General features: G+C 32.0%; 2 protein-coding genes across 13 annotated transcripts in view; one reads left to right on the forward strand and one right to left on the reverse strand.

Moving 5' to 3' along the window:
* SUPT3H (SPT3 homolog, SAGA and STAGA complex component) overlaps window positions 1-20,568 on the reverse strand; it is a 441,526-nt gene that overhangs the window by 376,189 nt on the left and 44,769 nt on the right. The gene's annotated exons all lie outside the window — the stretch shown is intronic.
* Window positions 1,723-20,568, forward strand: part of RUNX2 (RUNX family transcription factor 2) — a 224,374-nt gene continuing 205,528 nt past the window's right edge. For 2 of the 3 annotated variants that reach the window (XM_082347620.1, XM_082347621.1), the window contains exons 1-2: window positions 1,726-16,050; window positions 16,251-16,374. In XM_082347620.1, coding sequence (XP_082203746.1) covers window positions 15,913-16,050; window positions 16,251-16,374 — 262 coding nt within the window. In that variant the 5' untranslated portion in view covers window positions 1,726-15,912. Of the gene's footprint in view, window positions 16,051-16,250; window positions 16,375-20,568 lie in introns of all 3 variants that reach the window. The other variant, XM_082347622.1, reaches the window with a different exon arrangement.

Consider the following 20,568-nt stretch of genomic DNA (forward strand, 5'->3'; position numbering starts at 1 on the left):
CAGGGCTTGTGATAACTTGGAGGATGACCAGGACTTCAGAAAGTGGAGACAAGCAAGCCATTACAAACACAGGAATAAAGAGAAGTGAAGACAGCAAGAAACAAGTTGGGAAAATGACGTTTGGCACCATTATCTAGAACAAGCATTTAACCTACGTAACTATACATAAGTATATAAGAGGTTTGTAGTAACAAAAGTAAAAACAAAAAAGTACTAGAGTGGATAAATTTCGAGACAGAGAAATGAGGTCATAATTCATAAGGCAAGGGTCAGGAAGTTTAGAGTATAAACCAAGTTGGAAAAACAGAAGGGAAAGAAAGGCTATAAGGAAACAAGTGATAAGAATCAACTAAAATAAAGGAGTCAAAGAACAAAATAGCAAACCCAGTGACTGGAAGAATGATGGTGCCATTAAGAAATTTTGTTTTCTACATTTCAACAAAATACAGGTATAAACTTCGTAACAGGAAAAACTACTGATAATATTCTTTTTCATTTAATTTTAATTTAATTGCTTAAATGAAGGAAAAAGAAGGGATTGTAGAAGAGAATTAAAGATATTTCACAGTTAATTCCCAGACATCTGTGTCTTGATCTACCTGAAACATATCAAAACAATCATTTACAAAAACCAGGAACAAATCTTACAAGATATGTCTAACAAATGTAAAGAATATTTATTAAAATGTTACCTAATTCTTAATGACAAATAACTCAAAAGTCCGTAACAGTACATTGTAAAACATGCATAGCTACTAGGTCTACTCAAATGAGAAAAATAAATGACTGATGATGAGCAACATAACCACTATTTCATGAACTAAGTGATAAAATTTGAAAATATCACATGTCGCAAATTAAACCAATTAATTTCTCACAACTCTCCACCAAAATACTAGAATTTATCAAAATTTTTTGAAATCTCCAGTTTTATATTTAAATTTCCTGTTAACTTTACCTTGATCTCACAATACATCCATGTTTATAATTATATTTTAAAAATTACTTACCAGAAATTAAAATTGATGCTTCAAAAATATGGGTCATTTTAATCTTGTGGCTTTTGATTATCCCTGGCACAAAGCCATAAAACCACAGAAGTTGAAAGCTTAAAAAGTATCAAAATAAGTAAAAATGTTTTGTATTCAATAGAATTACATGAAGCAATGATGTTAAACTGATGACTATTTAAAAACAAAAGCAGTAACAGGCTCTAAAACAAGCAGCCTCTGAAACAAAAGAAATCTTAAAATAACTGAAGATCCCAAATACAAAAACAGGTTTTAAATATACACATGCACATTAGGGAAAAACAGAGAACTAAAAGTTCAACCATGTGAAAATGCTATAATACCCACAAGGAGGAATACTATTCAGTAACTAAAATGGTATTATAGAGATTCTTAATATATTTAGAAAACATACCATAATGTTAACTTAAAATTTAAGTTTAAAAAGTCACATATATATGTATAAATATAGATGTCTCAAATACATACAAAAAGGAAAAACACTGATTTAAAATTTTTATCTCTAGGAAAAAGAATTATGAGTGCTTTTTGTTCTTTATATTATGTAACATTTTGCCATTTTTCTAAATTGGTATATAAACATGATTTGCAACAAAGCCTAACAATGGCAAATTTTGGTGAAAGCAGCCATTTCACGGGGGGTTGGGGGAGAGGGGCGGGGGGGGGGGGGGGACCTTACCTAAAGAGGTCAAGAATAATACTGGATAATAATTATATTGGACTTCTCTTCAGAAACTATGCAAGTAAGAAGAGAGGTGAATGAAATATTTAAAATGCTGAAAGAAAGAAGCCACCAACTTAGAATTCTGTGTCCATCAAAATTATTCTTCAAAACTGAAAAAGAAATAAAGATTTTCTCACACACACAAAGAAAAACTTAAGGGAGTTCATTACCAGCAAACCTGCCTTGCAAGAAATGCTAAAAGACATCCTTCAAAGAGAAAGAAAATGATTAAGTCAGAAACATAGATCTATATAGAGAAAGAAACAGCATTATACAGGGAATAAAAAAGGTAAAATAAAACTTTTTTAAATTTTATTTATACTTAATTGATCTAACAAATATTAGTTTGCTCAAAATAATAATAGCAACAATGTATTCCGTGATTATAGCTTATAGAGAAGGGAAATGAATGACAACAATGCTATAAAGGAGGGAATACTCTTTTATAAGGTACTTGCACTGGACTTCCCTGGTGGCACAGTAGTTAAGAATCTGCCTGTCAATGCAGGGGACACAGGTTCGAGCCCTGGTCCAAGAAGATCCCACATGCCACGGAGCAACTAAGCCTGTGCACCATAACTACTGAGCCTAAGCTCTAGAGCCCGCATGCCACAATTACTGAAGCCCGCACGCCTACAGCTCGTGCTCTACAACAAGAGAAGCCACCACAATGAGAAGCCCGCTCACCACAACGAAGAGTAGCCCCTGCTCACCACAACTAGAGAAAGCCCGCGTGCAGCAACGAAAACCCAACGCAGCCAAAAACAGATAGATAGATAGATACATAGATAGATAGATAAATAAATAAATTTATTTATTTAAAAAAAAAAAAAGGTACTTGCACTACCCACAAAGCCATATAGCGTTATTTCACGGTGGACTCAGAATAGTTTTAAGCATATATTTCAAACTGCAGAATAACCCCAAAAATCTTTTTAAAGAAAGGAAAGTATAATTGATATATTAAGAGAGGAAAGAAAATGGAATCATATAAAATGCTCAATTAACACCAACCAGGAAAGGCATAAAAAGAGTGGAAGCCAAGAAGAGAAAGAGAGAGAGAGAGAGAAACAAACAACAAGAACAGTGATAGACAAGAGTTACAAATATGTAGATATTGAACCAACTATATCAATAAACACAAGGGTCAAAGAAAGAGTCCCAAGATAAGTTTGAAAATATTTCAAAATATTTCAAACTAAATGAAAAGTAAAATATACAACACACCAAAACTTGTGGATTCAGAAAAAGAAGTGCTTAGAGAGAGATTTATAGCATTATATGCATATATTAATATTAGAAAAGAAGCTCTAAAACCAGTAATTTAAGCTTCCACCTTAGGAAAACAGAAAAGAGACAAATTAAAACCAAGGTAGGCAAAAGAAATAATAAAATTTAGAGCTGAAATTAAAGATATTGCAAACAAAATCTATAGAGAAAACTGATGAAACCAAAAGCTGATTCTCTGAAAAAGAATGAAATTTATAAACCTCTAGCCAGTTTCAGAAAAAAAGACACAAATTACTAATATGAGAAAGAGGGAATATTACTACTTATCCCATGGACATTTAAAAGATAATAAAGGAATACTGTGAACAACTCTATGCCCACAAATTTGATAACTCAGATAAAATGGACCAATTCCTTGAAAGACACAGGCTACCAAAACTCACACAATGACAAATAGATCATCTGAATAGGCCTATATCTATTTTAAAAATTGAGTCAATAGATAATAATCTTCTAAAACAGAAAGCGCCAGGCCCAGATGGCTTCGTTGGTGAATCCTAGCAAATATAAGGAAGCAATTATCTGCAATTCTCTACAATCTGATCCAGAGGGAACACTTCCTAACTCATTCTATAAGGTTACCATTCCTCTATTACCAGACAAAGACACTGTAAGTAAGGAAAGATACAGAACAATATCTGCCATGAACACAGATGCAAAAAAATCCTCCACAAAATATTAGCAAATAAAATCCAATATTGTATAAAAAGAAGTGTTCACCACAACCAAGTGGGATTTATTTGAAAATCAACTGATCTAATCCATCATACCAACAGGCTAAAAAAGAAAAACCATATGCTCCTATCAACAGACGAAATTTGACAAGATCCAACACCCCTTCATAATAAAAAATTCTCAGCAAATTAAAATTCTTCAACTTGATAATGAACATATGCAAAAACCCTACAGCTAATGTCATACTTGATGGTGAGAAACTAGATGCTTTCCTCTCTAAGATCAGTTAACAAGGCAAGGATATTCCCTTTTCACCACTACTATTTAACATCATACTAGAAGTTCTAGCTAATGCAATGAGCTAAGGAAAGGACATAAAAGGTATAAAGATTGGAAATGAAGAAATAAAACTATCTTTGTTCACAGATGACGTGACTGTCTATGTATAAAATTACAAAGAATCAATAAAAGAACTCCTAGAAACAATAGGCAATTAATAATAGCAAGGTTGTAAAATATAAGGTAAATATATGAAAGCCAATTACTTGCCTACATACCAGGAATCAATCATTGGAATTTGAAATTTTAAAAATATGTACCATTTACCTTGACATTAAAAAAAAGAATACTTATATATAATATTAATCTAATAAACTATGTAGATCTATATGAGGTAAACTACAAAACTCTAATTAAAGAGATCAATGAAGACTGAAATAAAATGGAAAGACATTCTGTGCTCACTGACACAGCTTTCCTGCTCAAAACTGTTAAGATATCAGTTTTTTCCAACTGGATCTATAGATTCAATGCAATCCCAAAGAAAATCCCAGCAAGTTACTTGGCGAATATCAACAAACTGATACGCCACTGCACCATAATAAAGCTACAGTGATCAAGACAGCACAGTATTGGCAAAAGAAGAGACATCTAAATCAATGGAACAGAATAGGGAGCCCAGAAACAGATGCACACAAATGAGCAGGGCAATCCAACAGATACTCTTTTCAGCAAATGGTGCTGGAATAACTAAACATCCAAATGTAAAAGAAATGAACCTAGACACTGACCCTACATCTTTCACAAAGATTAACTCAAAATGGTCCACAAACCAAATGTAAAATTCAAAACTATGTAATTTCTAGAAGAGAAGATAGGAGAAAATCTAGATGACTTGAATTTGGAAAGACTTTTTAGATACAAACATCAAAAGTATGATTCATGAGAGAAAAAACTGATAAGCTAGACTTCATTAAAATGAAAAACTTCCACTGTGTGAAAGATAACGTAAAGAGAATGAAAAGACAAGCCACAGATTGGGAGAAAATATTTGCAAAACACACATCTGATTTGGCAGCTCCTCAAAAAGCTAAACACAGAAGTACTGTATGACCCAGCAATTCCACTCCTAGGTATACACTCAAAAGAACTGAACACAGGAACTTGAACAGATACTTAAACATCAATGTTCAATTACAGCGTTATTCACAATAACCAAAAGGTGGAAATAATTCAAGTGTCCATCAACAAATGAATGTACAAACCAAATGTGGTATGTACAAAGAACTCTTAAAACTCAATTTAAAAAATTTTAATTTAAAACGGGGGATAGATCTGAACAGATACCTCCCTAAGATATATAGATGGCAAATAAGCATATGAAAAGTTGCTCAACACCATTTGCCATTAAGGAATTACAAATTAAAACAATGATGAGGTATCATTACCCACCTATCAGAATAGCTAAAATCCAAAACACTGAGAACAGCAAAAGCTGACAAGGGTGGAGCAATGGGAGCTCTCATTCTTTACTGCTCTGAATACAAAATGGTAAAAGCTACTTTGGACGACAGTTTGGCAGTTTCTTACAAAGTTAAACACGGTCTTAACAAACAATCTAGAAATCGCACTCCTAAGTACTGATATTTACCCAAATGAGTTGAAAACTTATGTCCACACTAAAACCAGCACTCATATTTATAGCAGCTTTATTCATAATTGCCAGAAACTGGAAACAACCAAGATTTCCTTCAGTAGGTGAATGGATAAACGAACTGTGGTACATCCATATAATGAAATATTTTTCAGCAGTAAAAAGAAATCAGCTTTTAAGCCACAAAAAAGACACACGAAGAACCTTAAATGAACACTGCTGAGTGAAAGAATTCAGTCTGAAAAGGCTACATTTTGTATGATTCCAGCTATATGACATTCTGAAATAGACAGTACCATAGAGAGAGTAAAAACACCAGTTGCTAAAATGGTTAAGACGCTGAATTTTGTTACGCGTATTGAACCAAAATTTTATGGCGATTTCTAGAAAAAAATATTCTGTATGATACTATAATAATGGGTATATAATAACATTATGCATTTGATCAAGCCTACAGAACTGCACAACAAAGAATGATGCCTAATATAAACTACTGACTTTAGGAGATAACATACCAATATTGGTTCATCAATTGTAGCAAACACAGGCCCCAATGGAAGATGTTAATAGTAGGGGAAACTGAGGGCTGGGGGAAGTATATAGAAGTCGGTACTTCCTGCTCAAATTTCTGTAAAATTAAAATGGCTCTAAAAAATAAAACCTATTAAGTTTTTAAATGGTTCTTTTTGACATTTCCAGTATTAAGCTTTATAAAGATTTCAGACAGTAAATAACTACAGAGCAGTGCTGTCATATATATCAATTATATGGAATAATCCATAAGCTCTTCCAGAAATATGCAAACTTTAGGATTCTTAATTTTTTAAAAACTGAACTGATAGCTAAAAGGACAAGAACCCTGGAAATTTAAAATTGTACAAAGAGAAGGCAAAACATAATAAATAAATCTGTATTTAACCATTAATTTTTAGGCCAGGTTTTATTCACCAAAGGTTAATCTTCCTACTAAATGAACATTATAACTTTAAATGCCAAAACTCTTTTGAATTAATTTATAAAAATCTTGCCTACATATTAAATATTTCCTTAACTTTTTAAACAAAGTGTGTTTAATAAAATGTTCTTCCTGTTTGTTAAACTGCTTTCAGCACAGTGCCACCTTTTAAAAAAATCTATTAAGGTAGATAGGGTAGTCTGAATCCACATTAAATGACCTTGGAGGATGCTTTCTGAGGTTTTGTTTATTAGTACTTTTGTGTGTTTAGTCCCCAGACAGGCTATTCTCATTACTTTATGTGTCTGTTTTATAATTAAATATTGGGGAAAGGGGTGTGGCGTAAAAACAATCATGTTAGAACTTTATCATAAATGAGGGCAGGCAGGCAATGACCAGAGCTTGCAGGAGAGAAAGAAGGGAGGAAGACTTTATGATGAAATTTTATGAGATTTATATAGTAGTAATAATAAACTAAAGGTCTCAAATTCAGATCAAAATATGGGTTCATTTGCTCTTTACCAATTGAAAAAAATGTGTTCTTTTCCTGCTCAGTTGTTGTAATCATCATCATCACCCAATAAATAATAGTCAGTCTAGCTAATGTAGGTGAATCCTCAGAAAGCTAGTTTACTTTGGATAATATGTACAGTGATGGGTGCAATGAATGTTTTAGAGATTAAGTAATACCAAAAATAATTAATTCCTTTACTCAGATTTAAATTCAAATATAAATGAAAAAGAGAGAAAATAGCTCATAATCTCTGATAAGATTTCTGTTAAATATTTTATGCTTGGGCATTAAATCCCGTGAATTCTGAAAAGAAAACATTTCTGTGGATAAAAGGCATAGGAATCTTACCATCCTTCTTACTAGTAATAATGAACGACTAATATAAATACTGAGATTTATGATAACTTGGGGATACATTATAATCAAGATTATTTATTTGGATTCCAACCCTATTCCTAAAAGAATTTTAGGGCGCCTTATAAAACTATTCACAATATAATTATATGATCAAGATGAAATTACACTACTCAATTCAAAAGACAGTTATAAAGCCCCACAGATATGATCTTTCACATAACAATCAATTAAAACAAAAACCAAAAAAAAACCCCAGATTTTTAAAATACTTTAAGAAAAGATTTTCATTATAATAAGTAAATTAAAAGTTTGATCATCATTTCAAACTGTTCTTGCCTCTTCTATAAAAGAGGCTATCTACCAGGCCACAAGTTCTATATATAAAAGTATAGAGGTAGCAGGAGTGGGCAAACTATGGCACACCAGCTGCCTATTCATGCATATATGGTTTTACTGAAACACAGTCATGCCCATTCATTCACCTATTGTCTAATTTACTTACGGTCTCTCCTTCAGACTACAATGGCAGAGTTGAGTAGTAAACAGCGACCTTACAGCACACAAAGCCAAAAATCTTTACTATCTAGCCCTCTACAGAAAAAATGTAAACATCTCTGGTAGGGTGTTAACTAAAAAAACACAAATTCAGAATAATTTAAATACAGAAATATAGGCTTCTGCTCATTAAAATACTTCTTCAAAGAGTATAATTTAATAGTATAAACAATTTAGTAGCAGTAGTACAATTCAGTAGTATTTATTTAATGTGAATGAACTTTTAAAGGCATTTTTACATATCTTAGAAGCATCCAATTAATAAACAAGGACATAGTAATAACAGATGCTTATTTTGATCCTCTAAAAACCTCTAGCTTATTGGTCTAGACTTGAGTTACTATAATAAAAAGGTAAAATTTTTATATTGCTATTTTCAAAAATATTTTACCATTTTCAATTTATATTTGCCACGTATAAATTTGTGAAAATTAGTTGTTTTAATGTGAATGGAATTTCAGTGTAAAAAATAAAACTATAAACTAAAACCTAAAATTGCTATGTATAGCCCAGGCTATCCATATTCACTTCTTTAAAAAAAAAAAAACTTACTATTTATAAAAATAAATGAATTTTCCCCATCTATCTGATTTCATTTTGAAATCAAATCCCCATACACCTTTTCCAAAACATGTTTCACCTTTAAGAAGTTATTGTTATATGTATATGTATAGCTGATTCACTTTGTTATAAAGCAGAAACTAACACACCATTGTAAAGCAATTATACTCCAATAAAGATGTTAAAAAAAAAAGTTATTGCTTAAGATGAAAAATAGCAGAATAAATGCCTAAAATAAATAGTAAAAAAAAAAAAAAAAAAAAAGTCCCTTCACCTGGACTCACCAATAGTTAACATTTTGCCACATCTGTTTTATGTATGAATTTAAGTATAGTACTGACTTCATGAAAATAATTCATCATGCACCTCCTTTAAGAGTAAGGATATTTTCCTATATATGTGCAACAGCATTATCACACTTAATAAATATTCCATAGTATCATCAATATCAAGTCCATATTCAAGTTTCCTCAAATATCCTAAAAATGACTTATGAAGCTTTTTAAAAAATCCAGCATCCAGTCAAGGTTCACATACATGACCAATTTCTGAGAGACAAGGGCCAAATTTTTCTTTAAACAGTCTTTTTGTGTATACTATCTTCTCTCTTCTTTCCGAAAACTTGTTCTCTGGAAAAGCTGTAGGAACACAATTTCCCCAGTACTTTCCTGCCAGAACCATTCAGCAATGGAAAGGTATTGGGATGATGGTGGGGAGGAAATTGAATTTCCAATTATCTCAGTAGATTCTGTTTTCGCTATGAAAATATCTAGAATGAAATTGCAATCTTATCACAGCTGATTTCATTTTTTATAAATATATACCTAGCCAACATTCATTGATCATCAAGTGAAAAGTCTTGTGACTAAGACATGCCAGGACTTAAGAAATTAAGCTTTAATACTGTTACCACTAATAACTTAATAAGAATCATGAATAACTATCCAAATACTATATCTTATAAAAAGAAACAATATTTTCTAGAAGTCTAAAGCGTGCTCTTTACTGGTCACTGAAAAAAGCCAGTTTTAGAAGACAAAACATACTTTTTTAAAAAATTGTAGTCAATTTTTATAGTTCACTAAGTTAAATAAAGTTCTAATCATCCCATAAAAAGACTGAATAGCTTGTATATTATGCCCATGCACTAAGAAACCGACATCTTTGGCAATTTGTTTCAAAATTTTCAGGCTTTTACTAAAGTGCAAAACTTATATTTTGAACAATGCTTTATTATACCATTATAAAAATATGTACTTCTGAATAACATGAACCACAAATTTTTTATTATTAATATAATTAAAGTATATAAATATTTTCAAATTCTTTCATAATTTATTTAATCTTAAAGTTCAAATTGGAGCAATTTTTGACTACTAAGCTGCCTGGGAAATTGAGATTTCCAATGGGAATACTGTCAAATTTATAAAAACAAAAAGATCAGTATTCTAGTGATTCATTTCCAATATATTCTCTATATTGTTAATTATGGCTGAACTCAGAGTATTTTCCAGTGTAAATTATACACAAGGCTTAACAAATAGTGACCTAAATCTGCAATTGCCTTCACAGAAACCAATGAAAAATCTATACACAGCAATGAAATTGGCATGCAAATAAAAGAACTGTCAAGACATGTATCCCTAAAAATAAGCCTACAATAACTATTTTAAAGGCTGTGTGTGGTCTCACCCATATATTTTGGCAAGATGCACTTTCTCCAACCACAGCTAGATTCATCCAAATGCAGTGGCACTGGAGAGCCTCTGTCTCACCTGTCAAAGTTGAAGAACGTTGTTCCAAAGACCACCATGAGTCCATGGAGAAAAGCCACAGTGCTACAGCTGTTATTGATAAGCAGTCTCTTAAGGAGAAAATACTTCAAACAATTAAGCAAATCATCCTTAATAGAGATATAGACAGATAGACAATATATTAATGTTTAAATGGTGAGATGACAAATACCATGCCAGGTCGGAAACAGTGACAACTTATATATTGGAATACTAAGGAATCTTTCATAAGTAACACTAACTTAATAGTCTTTTCTATTCTTTATCTAATACAATTTCTATACATTATTTACCAATTCAAAAAACTATTGTTTCCCTTATTTAAATATTTAAAAACCTCCCTTATAAAACCTCAAAATTCATCTAAATTACTAAGGTACTAAATTCATCAAAATTACTAAAGTCTGACAGTTAAGAGCACAAAAGATTAAGACTTAAAAACAGAAACCTAAATATATTAAAACCTGATTTATTTTTTAGAAGATATCTTTGTATCTTTTTCAACCACATTATAAAAGCAGTTTTCTGCTTTAGATTAACCCCCCTTTTAGTAAAGCATATAAACTGGTCAGGTAAGCCATAGGTAGGTTAAGATAAATAAAAAGAAAGAGCAAGAAAAACAATTACTTTGAAAAGAAAAATGCTTCAGTGAACAATTCAAGCCCCATCTCAAACCTGGCAATAAAAAACAACTTAAAGCAAAATGTAAAGAAATATACCTGGCTGGGTGAAAAGTTTAAATAATCGTGATAAACATCCCATAATTTAACTTATTTTTCCTACTAGATGACAATGTCCTCGAACCCTATATAATACTGCAACAATTCAATCAAAAAAGAAAAAGGGTGCCCTTTTGTGCCTTTTCCAGGGAAGTGAATATCCAAAAAGTTCTCATTATAAGAGAGTTTCACCTACAAACAAGTCCCATAGCACAAAGGCTCCAATGTACTATGATGTCCCACACTTCCACTTACTATATACTCTAAGTACAAAGGTTCCAAAAAGATTAGTTTCACTTTTCCCTAGATATATTTAGTATGTTAACTAGTATAGCTGGGATATTATTTTCCTTTGGTTTTGTCAGTAGCATGTCTGATATAAATTTTATTAAGTGGCAGTATATGTAACATTGCATTGTGGGTAGTAGTTTCCTGCTTTACCCTAGCCACATCCTCAGCTGTCATATGAGCATGTTTCCCATATTTTCTGCAAGTTCTCGACTTTTTTTTCTTCTTAGAAAAATGACAGCAGTAGAAGATGAATTGTTCTAATAATTATAAGAAACATGAATTATTTATACAGTTACATTAAACAAGTATGGATCACTGTGTACTTTGAAAAACAGTCAAAGGGAGAAAAAAGTAATCCTCATAATTAAAGGGCTAAATTCATGTGAAACAATGTTAAAGTAAATTAACACAGAGGAAGGAATTAAAAAATGTTAAAAGAAAAAATCTCTGTAATCAGATGCCAATACCATCTAACAAATGAGGTGTACTATAACAAGATATAACAATGATTTGCCTTGAATGTTAGAAGCTTCAAACCTGTTACGTATTCATTAGTGAAGATTAATGTCAATATCCCCTACTAGAACCTTAAGAATCTACTTTGAGATTTTATAGAAATGTCAAAACAGAGAAAGAGAAACCAAAAAAGCCTGGAGGAGAGAGGGAAGAAAGGGGGAGGAGTGGAAGGGGAGAGAGTAGGGGAGAGAGGGAGACACAAAAGTTAACTACTTTCTCTTTTGGCATCCAACTTCCACATTATCTCACATTAGACAGAGAGCTGCTAATAATAACCAAATGAAGTTGTTCAAACAATCATGGATATGGTAGTGCTTTGGGTTTTTACAAAATTTAAAGAAACTGAGGAGAAAGACAAAGAATACTCTGATTACAAAAAATACCACTTTTTTTAGTATATATATACATACACACACACATATATATGTAAATTTTTTAAAGTACCACAAAATAATACCTTGTACACACATACAACCACACATGTGTGCGCAGCTGTGAACATGGATATATACCTCATTAAAATAAGGAAGTGGAATTAAATCTCTCATAGTCATCATAATTTAAAATAGCAATAAATTATACATATTTTACTAATGTAAAAATTTTTCAAAGCATCAATACAAGGCCCAATAAATGCTATGTAAGTCTCAACAGCTATACATCAAATCCAAAAAAAATTGTCACATACCAAGTTGAAACAATAAATTAAGAAAATTCCTTGCTAAAACCTCATAATCAATGAGAACATTTTAAGCCAAAATAGGATTTCTACAATTTATAAAATCCCTACATCAAACCTATTTTGCTTCTATTGTTTTCAATTAAAAGAAAAATAGAACAGCAACAAATATAAGTTTAAAACAATCAAAAAAAAATAGAAATGGGCAGAAGACTGATATTGATAAAACTACTGTATTATAATAGGATCATTAATTCCGAAAATTAAAAAATGATTCAAAAGGTAACAATGAAGATATATATGTAGCATTTAAAACATTATAGTCTTATACCATATAACAATATACAATATAAAAAATTCGACCAATGTTGACAAACTTATTAAATACAAGGCAATGGGAAAGCAAATAACTAACTTCTTTACTTTTTTGTGAAATTGTTTGCAAGTTCAAAGCTATATTTCATTTCCATGGCATTATAATACATAATTTATACAGCAGACTTAAACTCGATACTTACTTCAACATAGCAAATACTAATATATCCCCTAAAAGAATGAAGTTTTGAGGGTCTTTAAAAAACCAAAAAAACCCTGTGGTTTGCATTTCTGATTTTAAGCATAATTAAGAGCTTCATCTGCAGTGACTTTTCTGAGTCAGTCTCTCTTCAACACATGTGGTAAGCTATTTCTAATGAAACAGACTGTCAATTATCAAATGTGTACCAGTTATCACTGTTGTTTTTAAATTTTTACCACAAAGTAATATTTGCTCCAAAGAGGATAGATTTTCAATTTTTAAAAAGAAAAAAAGTATACGTATGTATGTACGTATGCATGTGTTTGTGTGTGTGTGGATAGTGAATATACAAACTTTAAAGCGCATGACTTCACTACTTTCTCCTGCCAGAATTCGATGGGCCTCACACAGAACAGAAAGGGCATATTCAACAATATCTATTAAACTCTTAAGCAATAAGAGTGATTACCCTGACCCAAAAATTATGTGCAGGAGGGTTACCTGCAAAAACAGAACAAGCAGTTAAGAGACACATAGATGTTAAAACTTATTCAAATACATATACAGTTAATTTGGAGGGCCAAAGTACACTTAATAAAAACAAAAAATTTTAAGGGAGAAAATATTTAGCAAAAAGTTATAAGATGTCAGCAAATCCAAACGCAGAAACTGAAAACTCACTCTGAAAAAAGAAAAGCATTTACTTAGCAGACTACTAAATTTTTTCAATTGCCTGATTCTGCTGCTATTGTATGTGCATATGGAACTATGTTTGAAAATTCCACAAATTATATAGACAAAGCCCTCCTTTAACTTACTTTTAGATATTAATTAGAGCTACAGATCCCACTGTACGCCTTATTTATGAAAAAGAATCAATGAATAAATTTTCCCTTTTGCATGAATAACTGCATGTTAAATGAAAGCTTTTACTTTTCAATGTAAAACCTGTTTACATACACAATGAGGCACGATAAATCTGTATTTTAAATAAAACACTAAAACGTATTTCTGGTTTTTTATCACTAAAAATTTATTATGGAAAAGTTCTAGATATTTGAATAATAAAGGATTAAAGTCATTCCCATGTCCTCCCAGTGTATTTTGGGCAAATTATTTTTTTGTAAGAAACTTATGAACACATTAGTACATTTATCTTTATCGAATGTAAACCAAAAGCAGATAATGAACTGTGCTAGGATGACCATACGAAGGGGTATTTTGGCTCTTACATCCTCCTCAGTATTTCCCAGTCCTTACCCCATTATACACCCCAAATAATGTTTTGTAATTCACTGTCTCCGCCCACCCTCCCACTCATTTACTTCATGCCACTCCTGGTTACTATCACACTAGGAAGAAGTCTAACATGCAAATTCAGAGTGGCGTGGATAAATGGCAAAAAAATGCCTAGAAAATTGGTCTGTTCAGCTTTATAATTTTTGCTGAAAAATACCCCATCGCTCTCAACTGATGAAAACAGGAAGCTCTATTCATAAATATGAAATTCTCTGCCTATGATATATAATCATCCTAATAAGAAAATGAGTTCTATACATACATGTCCAAAGGGGCAAAAAAGGAGATAGTTTCCCAAAGATGTTTCCAATTTTCTTCTGAATCAGAATTAGCAAATCGAGACGACTAACATACTCTGTGTGCATTATTCCTTACTACACACAGCATTTTGTAATTTATTTCAAAAGCTTCTATTATAAACAAAAAATACAGCTTCTGTTAACCCACTCCATTCTGAGCTTAGAAAAATCAATAACACTGAACAATCTAAGTTACAACATAAGAATTTTACTTTATATTTGTATAAGACTTGCTATCAAAGACTCTGTTAAAGTTAATATCCAAGTAAACTATACAAAGAGTATACAAAATGAGTATATTTCCTTGAAAAATAAAAATTATTACAAACATAAAGAAAACTAAGATTCATCCAATAAACTATGCTACAATTTTTGCTATGCATTTTTATAAGATACTCAAACTAGCCATGAGATAAAGGTAAACATAACACAAAAGATACTAATTATATTTAATCTTTATTGTAGGAGCCGGCACCTAATATTGATCATACATAAACTAGACAGACATGATTTAATATTTGTAAAGGAATCCCCAGACTAACACTTTCATGACAGCCAATTACAGTCAAGCCCAGCAAGCAGTTTGCAACCAGACCTTAAGAAAGGTAAACTTTTTTACAATGAGTTACAGATTCATGAGTTTAAGAAGACAAGAAAAAGAAAAACAGAAGGACTCCAATCACCCAGCAAATATGAAGCAGACCCCAGAATGTGATACAATCCAAAGATGTAAATTATTGTAAATCATCACTGTTGTTCAGGATTTCACACACAGCCTCTTGAGCCAATTTTGCTCACTTTTCCACAGACACAATAATGAACTAAATAAAAGGAGGAGGCACAAAAAGTAGGGGTGGGGGGATAGAAAGGAAAGCCCACAACAGCAGAGTTCTGCTCTACAAACGCTTAACCTTACAGGAGTTTGGGCTCCTTCAGCATTTGTATTCTATCCAAATCCTCATGAGTCACAAAAATTAAAAAGCTATATCCTTCTGGATGCCAGGAAGGGCCTTACCACAAGCCTTTTGTCAGAGAGAGAGAGAGAGAGAGAGAGAGCATGAGCAAGGGGGGAAAGCCACAGTGGTAGGCAGTCCCACTTGACTGTGAGTACTATGAGGTCACAAACCACATGATTCTGTCTCTCCAGTAATAGTGCTTGCAAAAAAAAGGAGTTTGAAAGCTTTTGCTTTTTTGGATTGTGTGAATGCTTCATTCGCCTCACAAACAACCACAGAACCACAAGTGCGGTGCAAACTTTCTCCAGGAGGACAGCAAGAAGTCTCTGGTTTTTAAATGGTTAATCTCCGCAGGTCACTACCAGCCACCGAGACCAACAGAGTCAGTGAGTGCTCTCTAACCACAGTCTATGCAGTAATAGTAGGTCCTTCCAATATTTGCTCATTCTCTTTTTGTTTTGTTTCCTTGCTTTTCACATGTTACCAGCTACATAATTTCTTGACAGAAAAAAATAAATATCAAGTCTATGTACTGCAGGCATACTGTAAAACTAAAACAAGGTTTGGGTATGGTTTGTGTTTTCAGTTTAAGGCTGCAAGCAGAATTTACAACAGAGGGTACAAGTTCTATCTGAAAATAAAAGGAGGGACTATGGCATCAAACAGCCTCTTCAGCACAGTGACACCATGTCAGCAAAACTTCTTTTGGGGTAAGTGTTATCATATTTTAAAATCCTATAAGAGATGAACCTGTTAAACATAAAGGTATGTTTCTCGGATAAACTTGCTAGCTTTGCCAGCTAACATTATATTAAAGATCATAATGATGCTATTTTGTTGCACTAAAAGTTGAAAAATGAAATTGCTGTACAAATTTGCTTTTGGCATCTGTAACTTATCTACTTCTCGGACTAATGACTTGAAATAGAAAAAATTAAATTATCTCACATTAGTCTAAATGTTTTCTAGAGCTATAGAAATGAGGTAGTTGAAACAGTAAAGGAAAGTTTAATATTCTCACTAACCTTCACTGCAATAAAATTAGAGACTAAATTAAGCAAAGTATTGTGAAGTATTCACTCCGGCAGCTCCCAATATTTGAGCAAACTTTTAAAAGGAAGCAATTTTACAAAATAACAGACCACAGAATTATCTTGACATTATACTCTACTATGTAAAACAGAGAAATAAACCTGCAGTATAACTTACATTTTAACCAGCTCAACTACAAGAAATCTACTTATAATTTTAGACTGCATCATAAGATATCTGCACAAGTTTGTTTCTAAACAACTTTACATAACTGAAGCATATATTCAACTGAAATAAAATTATGATAAGTATGTAATAGCCATTTTTAAAAGATCTTTATAGTTGCCCAGGATATCCAGGATATTATAAAGCTCACAGAAGTCGTCAAAAACTTACATGCAATCATAACTTTCTATACAATTTTAGTTTACATCTACACACTGTTATCCATAAGTAGAAATTGTTATAAACATAGCAAACATTAAAACGTCTAGGATTCTTTTAATCATATTCTTTGACCTACCAAAATGAGTATCGTTTAGTCTCATAGAAAAGAAAACTCTGTAAGGATACTCTGCAGGATTTAAAAGAGCCATACCAATTAAGTCATGCTGGACTTTAACAGAAAACAGGCATAATATAGTATTAATATTTAATTTCAAGTTAGTGTTAATACACAAAAGTAAACTACTTCAACATTCATCAGCTAAGATGGTATTATAGTAAAATATCTTAACACTCACAAGATTTTCTTTATGCTGTCCAACATGTTCTACAAGGCAAGTTTATAAAATTTTCTTTTATCCTTTAAAATAAATCCTTTTGCTGTGTATACCTGTATTAACTTTGCTTTATAACTTACAACTAACGATTGGAGTTTCTTTTACTCCTCCTACTTCACACATTTTAACTGGCTACCAGAGGATCAGTCTTAGTTTCAGTCAAAGAGAAATAATTAAACCTGAAGGAGAAAAAAGGTTTCTCTGAAAAGGGTGAGGAAATATACTATGTATTTTACAAAAAAAATGTAAAATTGCTGTAGTGACTCCCTCAATAGTTCTAAGTGGGCCCCCTCAGTTATAACACATACACTACAGTAATCACAGATTATTTTTTTAATTTAATGGAAGGTAATAAGCATTACTGTAAAAATTTCTGCATTAAGGAAGCAGAACATACACAACTAGACTGCATTAACAACCCCTATTATAATTATAGCTCATACATGGAAACTTTTGCTGTTCCCACCCAAGAGAAGAGGGGAAAAAAATGCTTAAAACTATTGTTATATGGAGGGATAACTTGAAACAGCATCTCAAGCAGTTAAGTTACTCTTCACAATGTCACTCTATTTTTAAAAAAATAATAATTTTTCAAACCAGATTGGGAACACAAATTTCAAGGACTATTTCAGCATTAGATGTAAAGTTACTAATATAGTCACAAAGAATATGTTAAAATGTTCTTTATTCTGTCATATGAGGGAGTGTTACATTTCTGTGACATCCTTAGTAACTATTTCTACAGTAAAATTTTCAAAACTTGACCCAGTTTCAAAGAGGCATGATAATGAATTAAATAATCTTCTATCACATCACATATTTTTATACATCATAACTAAGTCTTCCTCTTCTGAAAAGTGGAATTTACCCTCTCCCACTCCCAAATAGTATTTGAGAGCCTGGATAGAGAACATAAGATGAACCCACTACATGGGACTAATTACAGGTGGGTGGTGGACATAATGTATAGGTTATCATCACACTACAAACATTTCCCCCTTCTGGAATCTATCTGAAGTCTGAAACCTCACTTCAGGCTTTAAATTCTTAAGTAATTGATTATCAAAACAACCTAATGAAATGTCAAAAGTATTTGCTCCAATTTTGTAAAATAGTTTTAAAAGCTCAGGCTCTTCTAGGTAAGGGACAAAAGCACACGCTGACCAACTGCCTCACCTCAAAATAATGAGTGAAAAGAGTGTGTGTGTGTGTGTGTGTGTGTCTGTGTGTGAATTTTCAATATGCACTACTCAAAATCTGTCCATTATTTATCAAAAATGAAGTCTGTTAAAATGAATAGATGTAACTCATGGAGTATCTTACCATTAAGAACTTATTTACGAAAATATATCAGCTGACAGACTAAATTTCTACATAAAACCTTTGTAACTGACCGTAGTGCCCGACTGAACGTGATGTGTGAAGACTGATTTCCAAAACAATACTTGTGGTCCATATCAATGATAGTGATTTTATAGTTTTAAGATTTAACAGCGACAAAGTGTCACAACTTGCTTCTAAAATAAGAGAGCTAAATTCCAAAATCCAGGGAGATGATTTAAAAAGAGCATACATAGAAGACCACTCCCATTAAAAGCTAACAATGTCGATGCAATTTCCAAAGACTCTTATTATGTATTATTTAACATTATAGTAAATAATCATAATTTTCCATGAAAACTGGTAAAGATTTCACTTTTAAACATTAAAAATATTTTAGAATGTAGAAGATTTAAAACAAATCACAGAAAAATATCGTTAGTCTATATAAATCTCTTGATAGTCTCTAAATCACAAGAAAGCATGAAATATACATGGTTACATTATGATATACTTTAGTTATTTTAAAAGAAGAAAAAATTAATCTCTTCAATTACACCCTTCAAACTAATCACTGATAGTTTGACTTGTTTAAATCAGTCATGCTAAAGTTAAATTCAGTAAGATAGAAATGTTCCAGTTTGTTAAAAGAACACTGAAATATTTGATGGTTAAATAAACTGCAGAGGGGGGAAAAAACTAACTCATTGAAGGCACTAAGATTTTATCAAACACACAGAATTAATCTTTATTGAATAGAACCATTCACAAATCAAAACTCACTGTACTTCAGTACTTTTAAGCAGCGCTAATCAATTACAAACCTTTTCTAGTGCTTCAAAACTCATGTGCTTTCAATTTTATACACTGGTGGTCCTCAAGTACTGTATTGGGGCTGAGTTAAGACATTCTGTATCACAACTTTTTTTTTCAACAAATATTCATCTAGAGGGCTTTTTTTTTTCCTCTCAAGAGCTGCTCACATGAAAACTGTGGTAATATTTTTATACTGTACTTCTTTGTTGAAGCAAAAGGTTAGGGGTTACCTAAATACCTCAACTGTATATACGAAAAAGGGAAAAGGTAAGTATTCATATAAAAAAATCCAATGGGACTGGATTATTTATTTTTGCATTTCCTATGATTAATGATGCACCCATGCATACTCGAAAACTGATGGCAAAACAGGGTAACATCTCAAACTCCTCTCCAAAGCATACAAATACCAACCTTCGATGCTGTTCTAACCCCTGTTGCAAGATACTAAAATGTGACAACTCTAAGTCAATAGTGAGGTCATGCAAATCTCCTCAAAAGCATTCATTGCAAATGCAATTAATTACCTAACAAAAGTCTACAGAGATATTTTTACATAAGGGATTCACTGGAACAGTCTACCTCTACAGTGTGTCTCTGTAAAAATAATACACATATGGTCAAACAGACAAATACCTTCAATATGAAAGAATCCTTCCTACAAACAATAAACCTGTAAATGTGACAAAGCGTAACTATTTTTTCTAGTTATCTGCCATGCAAGATTTATTAGTAAATGGGTGCTAACAAAACCAATGCTAATTTAAGCAGTCTTCCCACTAGGTTACCCAAATGCACTACCTTTTTCTCCTATACCAATGAATTCCACTGAAGATAAAACTTCATCCAAAAAAAAAAAAACCTGTCATTAGCTTCCCATAATAAGGATAACAATAAACTCCATATTCAGTATTTTCTAAAGAGCAAAATATTCTAAGCTGTCTGAAGTATATG

Source organism: Balaenoptera borealis, assembly GCF_965194805.1.
Source record: "Balaenoptera borealis genome assembly, chromosome: 12".
NCBI lineage: Eukaryota > Metazoa > Chordata > Mammalia > Artiodactyla > Balaenopteridae > Balaenoptera > Balaenoptera borealis.